We start from the raw sequence: 14,660 nt of genomic DNA, 5'->3' as shown, positions 1-14,660 counted from the left end.
TGCAACATACACCTTTGTCACTTTACGAGATCTAGTTCCTTGCTTAATCATTAGGGGACCGGCGAAATCCACCCCTACGTGAATAAAAGCTCGAGCTGGCTGTACTCGTGCCGATGGTAATTGACCCATGAGTTGTTCTGAGGCTGACGCTTTCAATTTAAAACAAACTAGACACTGATGAATGATAGATCGAACGACTTGTTTAGCTCGTGGGATCCAATATTTTTGCCTCAATGATGAAATCAATAACTGCGGTCCAGCATGTAACAATCTTCTATGTTCCGCTTCAATTATCAATTTGGTGAGATGCTCTTTAGGTGGTAAGATGATCTGATGTCGGCTATCATACGGTAAGTCTGAGTCTTTTAGTCGTCCTCCCACTCGTAGCAACTGTTCATTATCTATAAATGGATACAAAGATTTAAGTTCACTTTGGGATGAAACTTGGCCTGACGAAGCTAAATCTTTGAATTCTTGCGAATAAGTAACCTGTTGAATTAACTTAATGCATTGTTGTAAAGTATCACCAATTTCAGTAGTGGAAATAGTTCCTACTTTCTTCTCGTTGTGATTTTTACAATTGTAAATAAAACGAGGACACAAACAAATAACTCGCAATAGTTTCCACAATGATGAAAATTTCTTCCGACAGCTTATGTCACCTTCATAACTGGCTAAAGATATGCTCGTTACTTTCCTTTCTTCTGGAACATCTTCGTCTACAACTTCTGATTGTTCGGGCCATGCAGATGATTCGAGCCATGTGGGTCCATGTCACCAAATATCTGCTTCCTTCAACTGTTTCGGATCCATTCCCCGTGTAATAATGTCTGCTGGATTGTCCATTGACGACACATGATGCCACTAATTGACTGATGTGATCTCCTGTATCTCTGCAACCCTGTTTTCCACGAACTCCTTCCATCTGGCAGCTGGAGATGATATCCATGCAAGCACTAGTTTTGAATCGGTCAAGAAGTAAGTACTATTCACTGAAATGTTTAATATCGGAATTATTTTGTGATACAACCTGCTCAAAAGTACTGCCGCACAAAGTTCAAGTCTTGGTAACGTTACCTTTTTAATAGGAGCTATTCTCGATTTAGAACCCAAAAGTTTAACAGTTGTTTTGCTTGAAATGTCCACAGTTTTAACATAAATGCAACAGCCGTATGCAAGTTGGCTGCTGTCAGCAAACCCATGTATCTCGACATGAACATAATTCTTCAATACTACACATCTATCAATTTGTATTTCGTTAACACTTGGAAGATGATGACACAGGTCTAACCATTGCTGATAGAGCTCTGATGGTATTTGATCATCCCAATTGATCTTATGGATCCACATTTGTTGTAAGAAAATCTTGAACGGAGTAACTACAGGGCTTATAAGTCCTAAAGGATCAAATATTTTTGCTATGATTGAAGTCACTTGACGTTTGGTTGGTATGTTGGTCATGAGACATTCTTTAACTGATTTGTTGGTGATGAGAAGCTTATCTGATGCAGGATTCCACGATAAACCCAATGTTGAAACACCTGACTCGGACTCAAATTCAAACGGTAAGTGAATTTCCCTATGTTCTTCTGGCACTGCTTCCAACAATGCTGGCTCGTTCGAACACCATTTTCTTAAAATAAACCCACCGCTTTGCAATAATTGAATAAGTTCTTTCTGAAGCTTTAACGCCTGTTCAACGTTATGACATCCTGAGCTTACATCATCCATATAAAATCACGTTCCAATACTGTCGCTGCTTGTGGATATTTACTTCTTTCTTCTTCCGCTAACCTTCGAAGACACGCACTCGCCAAATATGGTGATGATGCTTCACCATATGTGACCCGCTGCAACTCATAAATTTTGACTGGTTCTACTGATGAATATCTCCACAGAATTCTTTCAAGTCCAATGTCATCTTCATGAACTTTAATCATTCGATACATTGACTGAATATCCGCCCTAAAAGCAACAGGAAAGGTTCGAAATCTCGTGACAATTGAATGTAAATCTTGCTGGATTGTTGGTCCTGTCATAAGTATGTCGTTTAATGAAACCCCCGTTGAAGTCTTTGCAGAAGCGTCGAAAACCACTCTTAGCTTTGTTGTGGTACTGGATGGTTTCAATACTGCATGATGTGGCAGATAACATTTCATACCATTATCTTCATGTTCTTCTTTCACTGGTTTCATATGATCTAATTTTTCATATTCCCTCATAAAGTTACAGTACTGTTCTTTAATTTCTGGACACTGCTGCAACCGTCTTTCTAGCTGGTAAAATCTTCGAAGAGCTAAATTATATGATTTTCCTAATGGTTTATGGTTTGGCTTAATTGGCAGACGTACAACGAATCGACCACTGCTATCTCTGGTAGTGTTTTCCTCAAAGTGTCGTTCACATTGCCTTTCTTCTTGAGTCATGACTGTTGAATGCATAGTTTCGAGCTCCCAAAATGTCTGTAACTGTCTATCAAGGTTACTTTCTTGCACAAAAAATGACACTTGTGGTATAATAGAATCTCTTGTTGTAGGAACTTTACCCGCCAAAATGTACCCAAATTCAGTCTCTTGTACTACTGGATAATTCCCTGGTCTAGTTAGTTTATGCGATCGCAAAATGTCCAAAAATACTTCCGCGCCTAACAAAATGTCAATAGTATCTGGTTGGTGAAAGTTAGGATCTGCATACACTATGTCTGTCGGCAAGTTCCAATCAGCATGATCTATTGGCCTACTTGGAATGTTATCTGTTATTTTGAGCAAAACTAAACAGTTTACATAAATTGCAAATTCACGAATTCTTGATTCTATATGTACATCTACACAATACTTTGTTTCACTAATCATACTATTAATACCTTGAATTGGAACTCGGTGTTTATTTTTAAGTAGACGCAACCTTTGAACTAAATCTTCAGTTACAAAATTACTTTGACTGGCAGAATCTAATAATACTCTACATGATGTAATTTACCATTCGCATCTCGTACATTTACTATAGCAGTAGATAACATAACAGTAACATTTGGTTTTCCCTTAAAAATGCAATACGAACCTTGTGTCATATTTTCCCTATTCGTATTAGAATGACTCGAAAAATTTCTTGATTGTGAATTAGCAACACTGGGTTTCTCATCTGCTTTTGACATTACATCATAATGCAGCAAGGTATTATGCCTTTTGGAACAGCGTTTACAGCCACCTGATCTGCATTTCTTATCTTTACATTCTTTTTTGAGACAGTTGAAACACAATAAATTATCTCGCACATAGTCTTGTCTTTCTTTTGCTTCCGCATTTAAAAATGCAGGACACTTAAACAACTGATGTATTAGGTTTTGTTTACAAAAGTTACAGAAAGACTGAGTTGTTGTCACGTATGATTTGGTAGTTCTTTCTTTTTGTTTTGGTTCCGCACTCTGTCTATTTTTATCGCCCCTTGACCTTGACACTACTTCCTGCGATGGTGTATTTTTTATAGTTTCAAATGCTTGACACCTACGTTCCAAGAAAGCAAAGAACTCTGATAAGGGAGGGAAAGAATGATCTGTGATTTGTAACTCCCACGCACGCCTAGTGTTACTGTCTAATTGAGAAACGAAATGTTGAACTAACAAAACCTCTTCTAGTGGTGTCTGCAAATCTAAAGCTCGTAATGCATTCAAGTTACTAGTAGCTGTATTAATAAATTCTCTTAATTCTGATGTAGTTTCCTTTGTGATACATTTAACATGTAACAAATTACGGACATGAGTAGCTGCAATCAAACGCTTATTTTCATACCTGTCTTTCAATAATTGCCATGCAATTTCATAATTAGCTTCTGTAACTTGCAGATTCGCTATTAAATCATACGCCTCCCCTCTCAATGCACTCCTAAGGTAATGGAACTTTTGCAACACTGACACGTTATCGTTATTATGAATCATAACTTTAAAATTGTCTGAAAATGAAAGCCAATTTTCGTATCGTCCTTCAAATGATGGCAATTCAACACGAGGCAATTTTAATTGATCATTTGACACCTGAATCTCATGTTTCGAGGAATTGTTTGAATGAGATTCCTGGCTACGCTGAATAATAAAATCCTCTAGTTGCGCTAATACATTATAGTAACTGGTTTCAATGTCCTCCCTATATGCATCGTCCTCTACTTGTTCGTAATTTATTTCTAACTGTGATTGTACTTCATCGAACTTTTTGTACAACTCAATCATTGCAGTCTTACGTACTTTCACCTGACTTATTGTAGTTGTTGAATTAATATTACTTACGTAGTTTTGAATTCTTGTCAGCTGACTTTTGCACACACCACGTTGTTTCATTAACTTGCTTCTTTCTGAGTCCTCCATTTTGAAAAATATTGTAAGTCCACACTAACTAATAAACACAAGTCCACACACATTCCACACTGATGAACGTGTTCTCAGTTATGTCTATTCACATAAGTTCCAGAAGAATTAATAAATGTCACTGCACACATGAACAGCACTAAACAAAGAGCAATGTAACAATTGTTCACATACACATTCACAGTTTATATCAAACGCTAGTTCACTGTGATCCGGCCCGGAGGACCAATGTTCTGCCTTTGATGAATAAATGTTCACAAAACAACTTAATTGTGATAAATGAATACATGTTTATTTGCACTAACTACACAACAACTGCTAACACTTAACTTACTGTTATATTGTCTTTTTTGTACGAATTCCGGAGGACCGTCTTGTATGGATCTCTTGGTGCTCAACTTGCTGACACTCACACATACAAACTGCTTTTAAAAACAAAAGAGAAACGTTATGCAAATATAATGGCAATGCTACAAACTCACTATAAAAGTCTCTACAGGCACTACCTGGGGCCCCACCTCAACCATGGTTCTCAACACATATAAAGCATTTCTCCACCCTGTCCTTACATACGGTTTCACCGCTTGGCTCTCAGCTCCTACCTCGTACTACTACAAACTTACAACATTTGAACGTCATGCCTTCCGCATTGCCTACCGCATTTCTCTTCCCAGTCCGACTAGATACCTATATTCACTCATTACTTTCCCTACATTACTTTACCACCTCGAATCTCTTCGCCTCAAGTTCATCACTGTCTGATATATGCAGCAGCAACCACTTCTAGTCGCCACTATGCACTACCTTGCCAATTCATCTGCTCGCCCTCGATATTACCATCTCCCTCTAAATTTGCTGTTTACATTATACTGTTTTACCTTGCCGCCAAGTCATCCCGACCTAGAACTATTGCAGGATCATCGATTGCATGTCCATCTTCCTCATATTTTTCCCTCGCATCAAGCACAGTGATTACCCTCTGTACCTAACAGGGCCTCTCTCGTCTTCATTGGCCTAGCGTCGCCCCTAGGCAGAAGATAACCCCATTTGTTCTGCTAACATTCCCTACGTGTTGTGGCGTCATCTGCACTCATTTCATTCCTCATGCTCATCTCTGCAAATAAAATACTTTTAATCAACTTGTTCTGTAATCTATAATGTATGTATGGTATGTATTTTCCTATGTCTTGTGTACCCTTTGCCTCACTGATGATTATGGTCGCAAAGACCATAATGACCTGACATCTGTAGTAATTGTTAAATAAAGTCTCATAGCCCAACGCCCGTCATTCTACATCCATATAATTCCTATGCAACCCTTCCCTTAAAGAGGGTGTAGCCCTCTACAGGGTAGCTAGCCTGCGGGCTAGCATTAAAAAAAGACTTAATTTATTAAGAGATGTGTACTTTAGTGCAAGGACACCTAACATAGTGCAGAGAACGTGCGTTTTAAGAAGTGAAGTTAATGATAATATGAGAGATGAACTCATTCCAAGCTAAATTTATCTTTTTCTCTTTTTTTTATTATTTTATTTCGTTTCGTCAGACATACACACACACACACACACACACACACACATATATATAAATATATATATATATATATATATATATATACAATTTTTTTATTCTACCTTGTTTTGTTTGAAAATTTATCCGAATATATTGTAACCTATAATTTTGTAATAACCAATTCTTATGACTTTGGTCTGCTCCTCGACTTTATTTACCATTGAATATGTGTTTCCTATTTTTCTTCTTTCTCTTTGATCTGCACTCAAAAACTTTAGGTAGAATAATTCTTGTTTTATATAAAAAAAAATAATAACATCATGCTGTGTGTAAGTGTGTGTGTATGTGGATGGATGATTTTTTTAATTTTAAGTATTAGTGTTTTTTGTGATATTAAGCACAGTAACTATATATAGATATATGTGAATGATTATAAAATGCACAATAGTCATAGTCAATGTGGTAACGTAAATTCTAGTTTCATATGGCTCTGAAAGGCATGCCAACATCGAAGAATAAGCTAAAGCCAAGTGAAACATTCTGTTTAATTTTTTTATTACATATATATTTTTTGTTATTTAATTTGAGCAACTCAAGATATTACAAGAATTTAAGTAAATATACCTGTTTACATATAGTTTAAAGATAAAAAATCGCTACTGCTTATAAAATGGGCTGGGTTTGGGTAACTTTAAATTGCATAGTTACCTGGATCCAAGTCAGAGTGGTATGAACGGTATGCAATAAAAGAAGGATATGGAAAAGAAAATCGTCTATTTCTACATTTCCTCCTTTCCTCTTTTCTTTTCCTCTCTTACTTTCCCATCTTTTTTCCCTCTTCTCTCTTCTTCTTCTCCTTCCGTTCTTCTTACTTCCTTGTAATTTCATTATCTACTCTCTTTTATTGAAGTAGAGGTCGTGACTGGGAGTCATCTTCAGGGACACGGCCAATAAAATTAATTTAGATTTTTTTTTGTCTTCGGAAGCCCGATATTGAAAATCGTAATTAACGATTATAAATACTTCACATCTCTATTAGTTTAAATTGGATCCCTCGAGTCAGCCACCTATGGAAATTGGCTCCCTCGACTTACCTCTACAATTTTTGAGTAATATTAATATTATGTATGTTTTAAACTAGCAAGTCGTGCTGTGCAAATGTGCTTGCTAGCTTACGAAAATAGATACGTACACTTATATCCAAAATGATTGTCGCATATCTATAACTGTCTTCTTGTAAGAATATAATTTGATAGTGATTTTGCAGGGTACCTTTAATACTGTTACTGCGTGTATAGTCAGGAAATGTATATTTGTGTTAAACTTCATAGCGAAAGAATTATAAATACGAAAATTAGATTGAGTGAAACAAAATGCTGCCAAATGAAAAAGAAAGTATTATTTTTGTTCTATTGTTCTTACTTACTGCTCTTTTGACATGAAATTTGCCACAAACATGTCTTTGTCGATTATACACATACTAACATTATAAGAAATACCGGGCGAATTGGTTATCAAGTTATATTCTTACAACAACATTTATAGACATGCAACAATAATTTTGGACATGAGTGTACATTCACCAGTCTGGCTGTCACTCTATAAGTACTAGAGAGGAAAATGACAAGACAAATGGAGAAACTGTAATTTACATGCGATTCAGGATCCAAGTCATAGATCATTTCTCTTAGGATACCGGTATATTCAGATCTGAAATTGTATATTTCAATCATTTCTGGTTTAAACTTCCACTGTAACAATGTACATATTCCGGCTGTAACAATGTAGTTTTTAGTAAACTCAGATTCAAAGAAAATACGAGTTGCTACTCAAAATAATTCCAGATACTTTTTTACTAGGGAAGCCAGTAGCAGTACGAGTCAGATGTCTCGTGGTACATGCATCAGCTACTAAAACAACGCATTTGCGTCATGTTGGAAGCATTCAGTTGTAAATAGTGATTTGGCGCCTCATGACGTGTTTCAATGTTTCTGTAATTCGTCAAATTCTTGCCGTTATGGAGCAACCGTTTTGTATGAAGTGATATATGAAGTTAAAGAAACTGCACCCGAAACCACTCTCGTGCAGATAGATGCATTGTTGAGAGTGTACTGAGGCACACAAGCGTTTCAAAGAAGACTGCGAGTCTGTGGAAGATTATTAATGTCTTCGTCGACTGTAAACATGCACATCTGAAATGGGCATGAAAGTACGTGATATGATTTATGAAAACAGAATATAGATAACTAAGGATGTTTGTAACAGACTTCGACTGTCGTACAGTATATGAAAAGAATTTATTTCCAATGAACTGAACATAAGAGGAATTGCTTCGAACTTTGTCCCTCACCTTCTCAGCATCGACGAAGAAAACCTCAGGAACCCGATTTGCACTAAGCTGCAAGAAACAGAGTCGAGAGGGCCCAAGATTATGACTCGGAAACGAAGCAGCATTTAACCCAATGGAAGACGCCACCATATCCATGGTAGAGAAAAACTTGACAAGTAAGCAATAACATCAAATTGATGCTGATCACTTTTTCGACATTCGAGGAATTTTGCGCATTAAATCCGTGTAACAATGTAACATGTTAAGATATTCAAGATTTGGACTTTCTATCCTGATCATTGTTATAGCAACTGTGCGCATAACTTGAAGTAGAATGTGATTGACTGTAGAGAAAGGGGCATAAGGTGTTTGTATTGACCATTTCATTATTTCCCCTAGCGTGTTTGGTGAACAACAATGGCAGAACGGCTGATTTCACTATACAGAAGCACTAAGTTGCTAGTGTGTGGGTCCGTGAACGTAAGACGAGAATATTTCGCATCTAACGGATAGGTTTCATGAAAGTTTCGGTAAGGAGTAAACATCTCTTCAAACGTTGATCACGTGAGACAAGAAATGTTTTCGCTTAAAAATTGGTTGAATAGTCAACGTTCTGGTTGTCATTAACAAGAAAGAAAACTTGGCAGATATAATGCATCAGTGATGCGTTCACCGTGCACGTCGACCAGAGGCGTTGTGGAAAACTTGGACTTACAAGAACAATGCATTCCGAAATGGAAATGATTTAGAAATACACGCTATCCGGCCAATTGCACTCAATTAACTAAAAGATGATGAATTAATCCAGAGAAACGAAACGTGGAGGAACTTATTGAGGCCTTCCCTACCATTTCTGCTGTTATTATGGATTATATTTCCCAATTGTGAACGGTCAGGCTGCCAGTTATGAAAAGCTTTTGATAGCTTGTTTAGGGAGTTCTATAAATATTAAAATCAGTATGCACTCTGCAAGAACTGCGTAGCGTATGATCTTTCTTGCGTCGGCTTATGTTTCTAACAAGGTATACTATCAACCAGTATGTAACGATTTACCTAAACATCGTAGGCTGAATGACGTTGAGAATAAGTAAAACGTGAGTTATAAAATCAGAAATGTCATTCACACTTGCCCTGTCTGAATAGATGTAATCACACATTGGCATACAACCTGCCCTCATGTATGTAACTTGAGGCCACATATTCTAGAAAGCGAAATAAAAGTATATTTATTACGTGACAAAATCATTGAATATATTATCACCAATTACAAAAAATTTTCTTCTTTTTTCAGGTAATTTCGAATTGCAGTTTGGGTCTCTGCGTAATATTACATTTTTTTATGATTTGTATAACGTTTAATTTCTTTTAATAATAAAGTATTGGATCTTCGAACACAGTCCTCTTTTATTAATTTCGACTAGTCAGTAATATTTTTTCCCATAATTTCACTGATATTTTAGGCGATGAGTAGACAACATTCTCACTATTATTTTCCACAACTTTCTTTCAATCTGTTGTAACGTACTTGGTAACCTGCTAACATTGTATACGCTTCCATGACCACATTATATTTTGTTGGATTTTCAGCAATGAATAATAATGCACAAAACAAGAACATCATGTACAACTGTATTGATCCCTACAACAATCCTGATACTTCGGATTACTAATGGTAGACAGATTTGTATCAGAAAAGTAAGAAATTATTCATCATATCATAATTTGCTCCTTTAGAATCTAGGCAAAAATTAGACTCATACTTGGCAGAAGATTGAGTTGACGTCTAAGCATTACGGTTTAACCTACGTTTCTTGAGATAAAAAAATGTAAATATCATAAAATCCATTTGAATATTCATCAATACCATACTCATTTTCCCGCTTTCAGTTCTTTGTACCCAGCCATGATTCGAAAGGAACAAACGACATTCTTGAAATTAATCGAGATCGAGATTGAAAGAAATTAAATGGTTTCATGAGATATGTGTTTCGAAAAAAATGTTGTATGACTGCTGCGCTATTCACCTCTTATCATCTCTTCACGTATTTCTATTGCTTTCCAACTCATTCTAATGCATCTACAGTGATCAAGATATTATGTGTTTGATACAGGTATAGGGACCATATTTTAAGGTTATGATTCCAGCATAATTTTGTAAATTTTTGTCCTTGTTTTTAGAATTTTCTTCCAGGAATTTAATATAGTATGCTAGCGACTAAATAGTGAAAATTCAAATTTTGTGAAAGTGCATTAAATTAGTGTGTTTCTATACTATACTCTCGTTATACGTTTTACCAATCATATATGGCATATGCCATTTTTATTGATACTGATTGTTTACTATTAGGGCATATATATATATACACAATTCTTTCGAAAGAAAAGGATTCAACCAATTTTATCTATATACGTTAATTATAATTTACGCTACATCATATTGTTCCTATACAAATTATATTTTATTATGATTACTATGTCTATAAATAATTTAATTTTAGAATATTGATTCAACTGCTTGTAGTAACTTTTCCTGAAAAAGTATTCCAATAATATGCATAAAATACTAATTAGTTGTTGCTAAATAAAATGCATGACAGACTGATTTACTTTGAGATATTTTTCATCAGATATTCTTTTTAATCGTTCATGATATTCGGCAAAACACAAGCATTTCTTATACTTTGTTAAATACAAAATTCATTAACAATTTAAATCACATACACGTGTTTGGTATTAAATTTCCAATTACCAGCACAATTTGACGTAACTTATTTCTTGACAATTTCCATATGATTTTATTATTAAAAAATAAAATCTATTGATGGGTTAGAGTTCGTAATGAAATAACAGTTTATGAATTCAAAAGTACGAAACAACATCTGGCATGCGGTTTATATTAACACTTACTTTTTGAAATCGTTGTTCAAGGTCGTCATCTACTTTCTCTAGCATAGCTCTGTCGATTTGGGTGACTTGGACGCGAAACGCTTCCTTCGTGTCTTACAATCTACGAAACCTAAATTGGGATGCACGTTTCTTCAGGTGGAACACAAGATATAATCACATTTGGAAATGTTAGAAGACCGTAGATTCCAAGAAATGTCCCCAAATCTGGAAATAAGGTGAAAAAGGGAGAGATGAAGAACTGATCTTGCGGCTGTAGCCGTATTGCTAGCAGGAAGATCTTCTTGAATCCACTCACAGGACAGAGTATGCTTTTCTCGTAAATTCAGGGAACAAGAAGTTGTTGACTATCTAGATATGGTGTTCTAAGTTCACGGTTATAGCTTCTCTTTTATTATCATCTAGAAAGTAATGGCCCATAGCGGCAATTTAGTCTTTAATATAACAACAACAGCTTGAGGCTATTCAGCAGACTTTCGTGTAATTCTTTGAGATTTTCGGAACCTCAATAACGGTAGTCCTATTAATATACAGTACTGCTGATACGTAGAAGAATATCAGTCATGAACAAATGGAAGTTTTCATTTTGCTAAAAGAAAAAAAAGAACTTCCATTTTTATGCACCGTTTAGTCTAAAATATCTGGGCATTTACTGTTGCAAAACATCCAACCGGTATGTATGAAAATAATAATGTAAATTCAACAGACATGATTCAGACGAATGCTATAACGAAGATCAAATTTATGACTCAGGGCGAATAGACTGGAGCTTGCCAGCTAGGTTTTTTTCTAACTATTTCCAAATTTCTAGGGGTATTATTGGTGTAGCCCCTAGGTTTAACAACATAATTACACCTCATGTAGAAACACAATTGACCCAGTGAAGGTTATAGTAACGAGTGGGAACAACTTAGTTTCTCTGGACACTGAAATGGCTACGAAACACGATTAACTGCCTTTATTAATACGTTACTTTTTATGAAGCTGTTGCATGTAGAAGCACCATGAACCACCACGTTCCATTGTTCAAGACTTCTTGGTTTAATCTGCAAATCAAATGTAATTAAATTTAATAAAATACAAAATAGTAAAGAGTTTTGTCCATTAAATGATCGTCCAACCTAATTTACCACTCTTCTTACATAAATAAGTCCATTGGCATAAAACTCCACAACTTTCACGTATCATCCTTATTTTAATATCCAAATATTATCGTGTTCACTTTCTGCATATTAAATAAATACGTTTTTAAGTAATAATTACATCATCAGGATTGGCTGAACAACGGATCTGAGAAAGTTCACGAAGGTATTTATAAGCATGTTTTTGATTTTTTCACAAGAACGTGTGAATGACCAAATAAATGGAAATATTTTTCAACTCTATTTTTAATTGTATTCTTACATAGGCTGATAGCACAGGAAATAGTTTAAATTATTTTGAATAAATTTTGTTAGAAATAATAAGCATTCTTAAACGCAGATTCCATCAGACAAAGATTACGGAGACAAGTTATTTCCTTCCAATTTGACTACTATTATTGAACTGCAGTTCTCTATATTTAAACGTTAATTGTCTTGTCTTTTGTTCTTTACTATTAATGGTATTTGAATCAGCTATATAAGCTAAGTATGCAATAAATGTGTGCATTTTGAATTACTTATTTAAAAAATGTATTATTTGCATTAAAAATTGAAAAAAAAATACAAATGGCGGATGCCGCCATTTGCATTTGTTGGCCGAGTTTCAAGTCGAATTGTGTGTTGTTAGAAAATATATCAGAGTAATAATTGTCATTGTGCAAATTCAGGATCATAAAAGCAGTTTGCCGAAGTCAGTGAAAGAAATATATAGTCACAATAGGATATAATTATAACCAAAATAAGGTATAACAATAGTGAAGGTTGTGAATCAGTTCAGACCGGAAAAAGAAGTCGAGTTACATAGTTAGTCAGGGTGTAAAAATTATAAAAGTGAAAAATAAATTAAAGGATGCGTGCAAAATAGTTGTAGATGGATGTAGGTGTTTTCATGAGTATTTGTAGTGTATGAGTATGTGTATAAAACCGGAGGATAAAAAAATGTTTCCTTTAACCACTTCCTTTCTTAATCTTACTTTACGAGATGTTAACACTATCACATACACAGCTAAACGTTATTTGTTGAAATTTATATATTGCACCTAAAGAGAATAACAATTATTAATTTAAGTTATTTTTCAATGTATTCTTGCAGATAATTTGTGTAGTGCCAACAATGACTGTTATAAACCACCTAAAGCATTATTCCTATCGAAATTTAAAATAGAAATAGCCATGTATTTTGTAGACTTTGTTGTGTTCACAATACTTTTGCTGATTCTTGAGAAGGACTTTGGTAAGAAATGTTTGGAAAATTCTAAAGGTTGTTTTTCCAAGAAGAAGATTTCTCCTTCTGTACAAGAAGATGGCATCAACAGTGATGACATTCGTGAAGAAGCGGAAAGAGTAGAGAGACAAGTTGCAGGTAAGATAAGTTACGGCAAGTATAGTCCTGTAATTAAAAACAATAAAGGTAACATATACTGCATGAGAAATAAATAAAAACACTTAATATAACTATTTGAATGAAAATCTCACAAGACAAAATATGTATCACATCATCATAGGCAATCTTTATGTAGCTTCCCGCAACTAAAATATTCCATGCCCCAGCGCTTTCAGCTACCCTTTTGGTCGTCACGTAGATTTTTTACGTTTGATGCCAACCATGAATTATAGCATCCTTCATGCTCTGTCTCCCTCTTCTCTGCCACCATACCCTTTGGCATGCTACTCATGATAGGCAATATCTTCCTCTTTTCAAAAATATCTTAAATTAAAACCATGACTTTCACAACCGCGTTTAGGGACATTTGTTATTCAGCAGAGTGCTCGTATGAAAAAAGTCTGGTCTGGAAGTTCACATTTCCAACAAATATTCAGTTCTACATTTCTTTTCTCAATATTTTTTAAGCTGGACTAGTGCGGTTATGGAAGTCATGGCTTTAATTGTTCTTCCTCCATCATTTCTAGCACCCCCTTATCCAGATTTCGCTCAACCCAGCTAATTTAGTTAATTCTTGTCCACACCTACGTCTTGAAAATTTACAATCGGTAGTTATTAATTTGTGTAATGGCCGCGTTTCTACCCCCTACAATACTGCACACGAGGTATCTTATGAGTTTATCCACACATGTTTCAACATTCCACACACAAAAAAACATTTTTCTTCGTAATGGAAATTTCAATATTCATAATTTTATTTTTATTTCACACTCGCACTTCATATCGTCACTAATGATGTTACCCAGATATCGAACATAGACCACCTGCTATATTTTCTCTTCTCTCACTTCTAAATTTGTCACCGACTCCTTCGCTCCATCACTATGTCTTCCGTGTTTCAAAACATTTATTTCCATCCCATATTCGTCATATGCATTCCTGAAGTTTTCTAACATCTTGATATTTTTCAGTTTCCGCAATAGCGCCATATCATGTACACATCGTATGTACCTAAGTGTCGTAACTAATACC

The 14,660-nt window shown here is 35.2% G+C and overlaps 1 protein-coding gene across 1 annotated transcript in view; it reads left to right on the top strand.

Annotated features, from left to right (window-relative positions):
* Positions 1–14,660, top strand: part of LOC145691728 (phospholipid-transporting ATPase ABCA3-like) — a 229,436-nt gene that overhangs the window by 174,134 nt on the left and 40,642 nt on the right. The window contains exon 17 of the mRNA XM_081767060.1: positions 13,338–13,607. Coding sequence (XP_081623186.1) covers positions 13,338–13,607 — 270 coding nt within the window. The remainder of the gene's footprint in view (positions 1–13,337; positions 13,608–14,660) is intronic.

Source organism: Thermobia domestica, chromosome 8, assembly GCF_964235325.1.
Source record: "Thermobia domestica chromosome 8, izTheDome1.hap1.1, whole genome shotgun sequence".
Taxonomy (NCBI): Eukaryota; Metazoa; Arthropoda; class Insecta; order Zygentoma; family Lepismatidae; genus Thermobia; species Thermobia domestica.
Note: the sequence above shows the minus strand (reverse complement) of the source record. Positions and strands in the feature narration are given on the sequence as shown.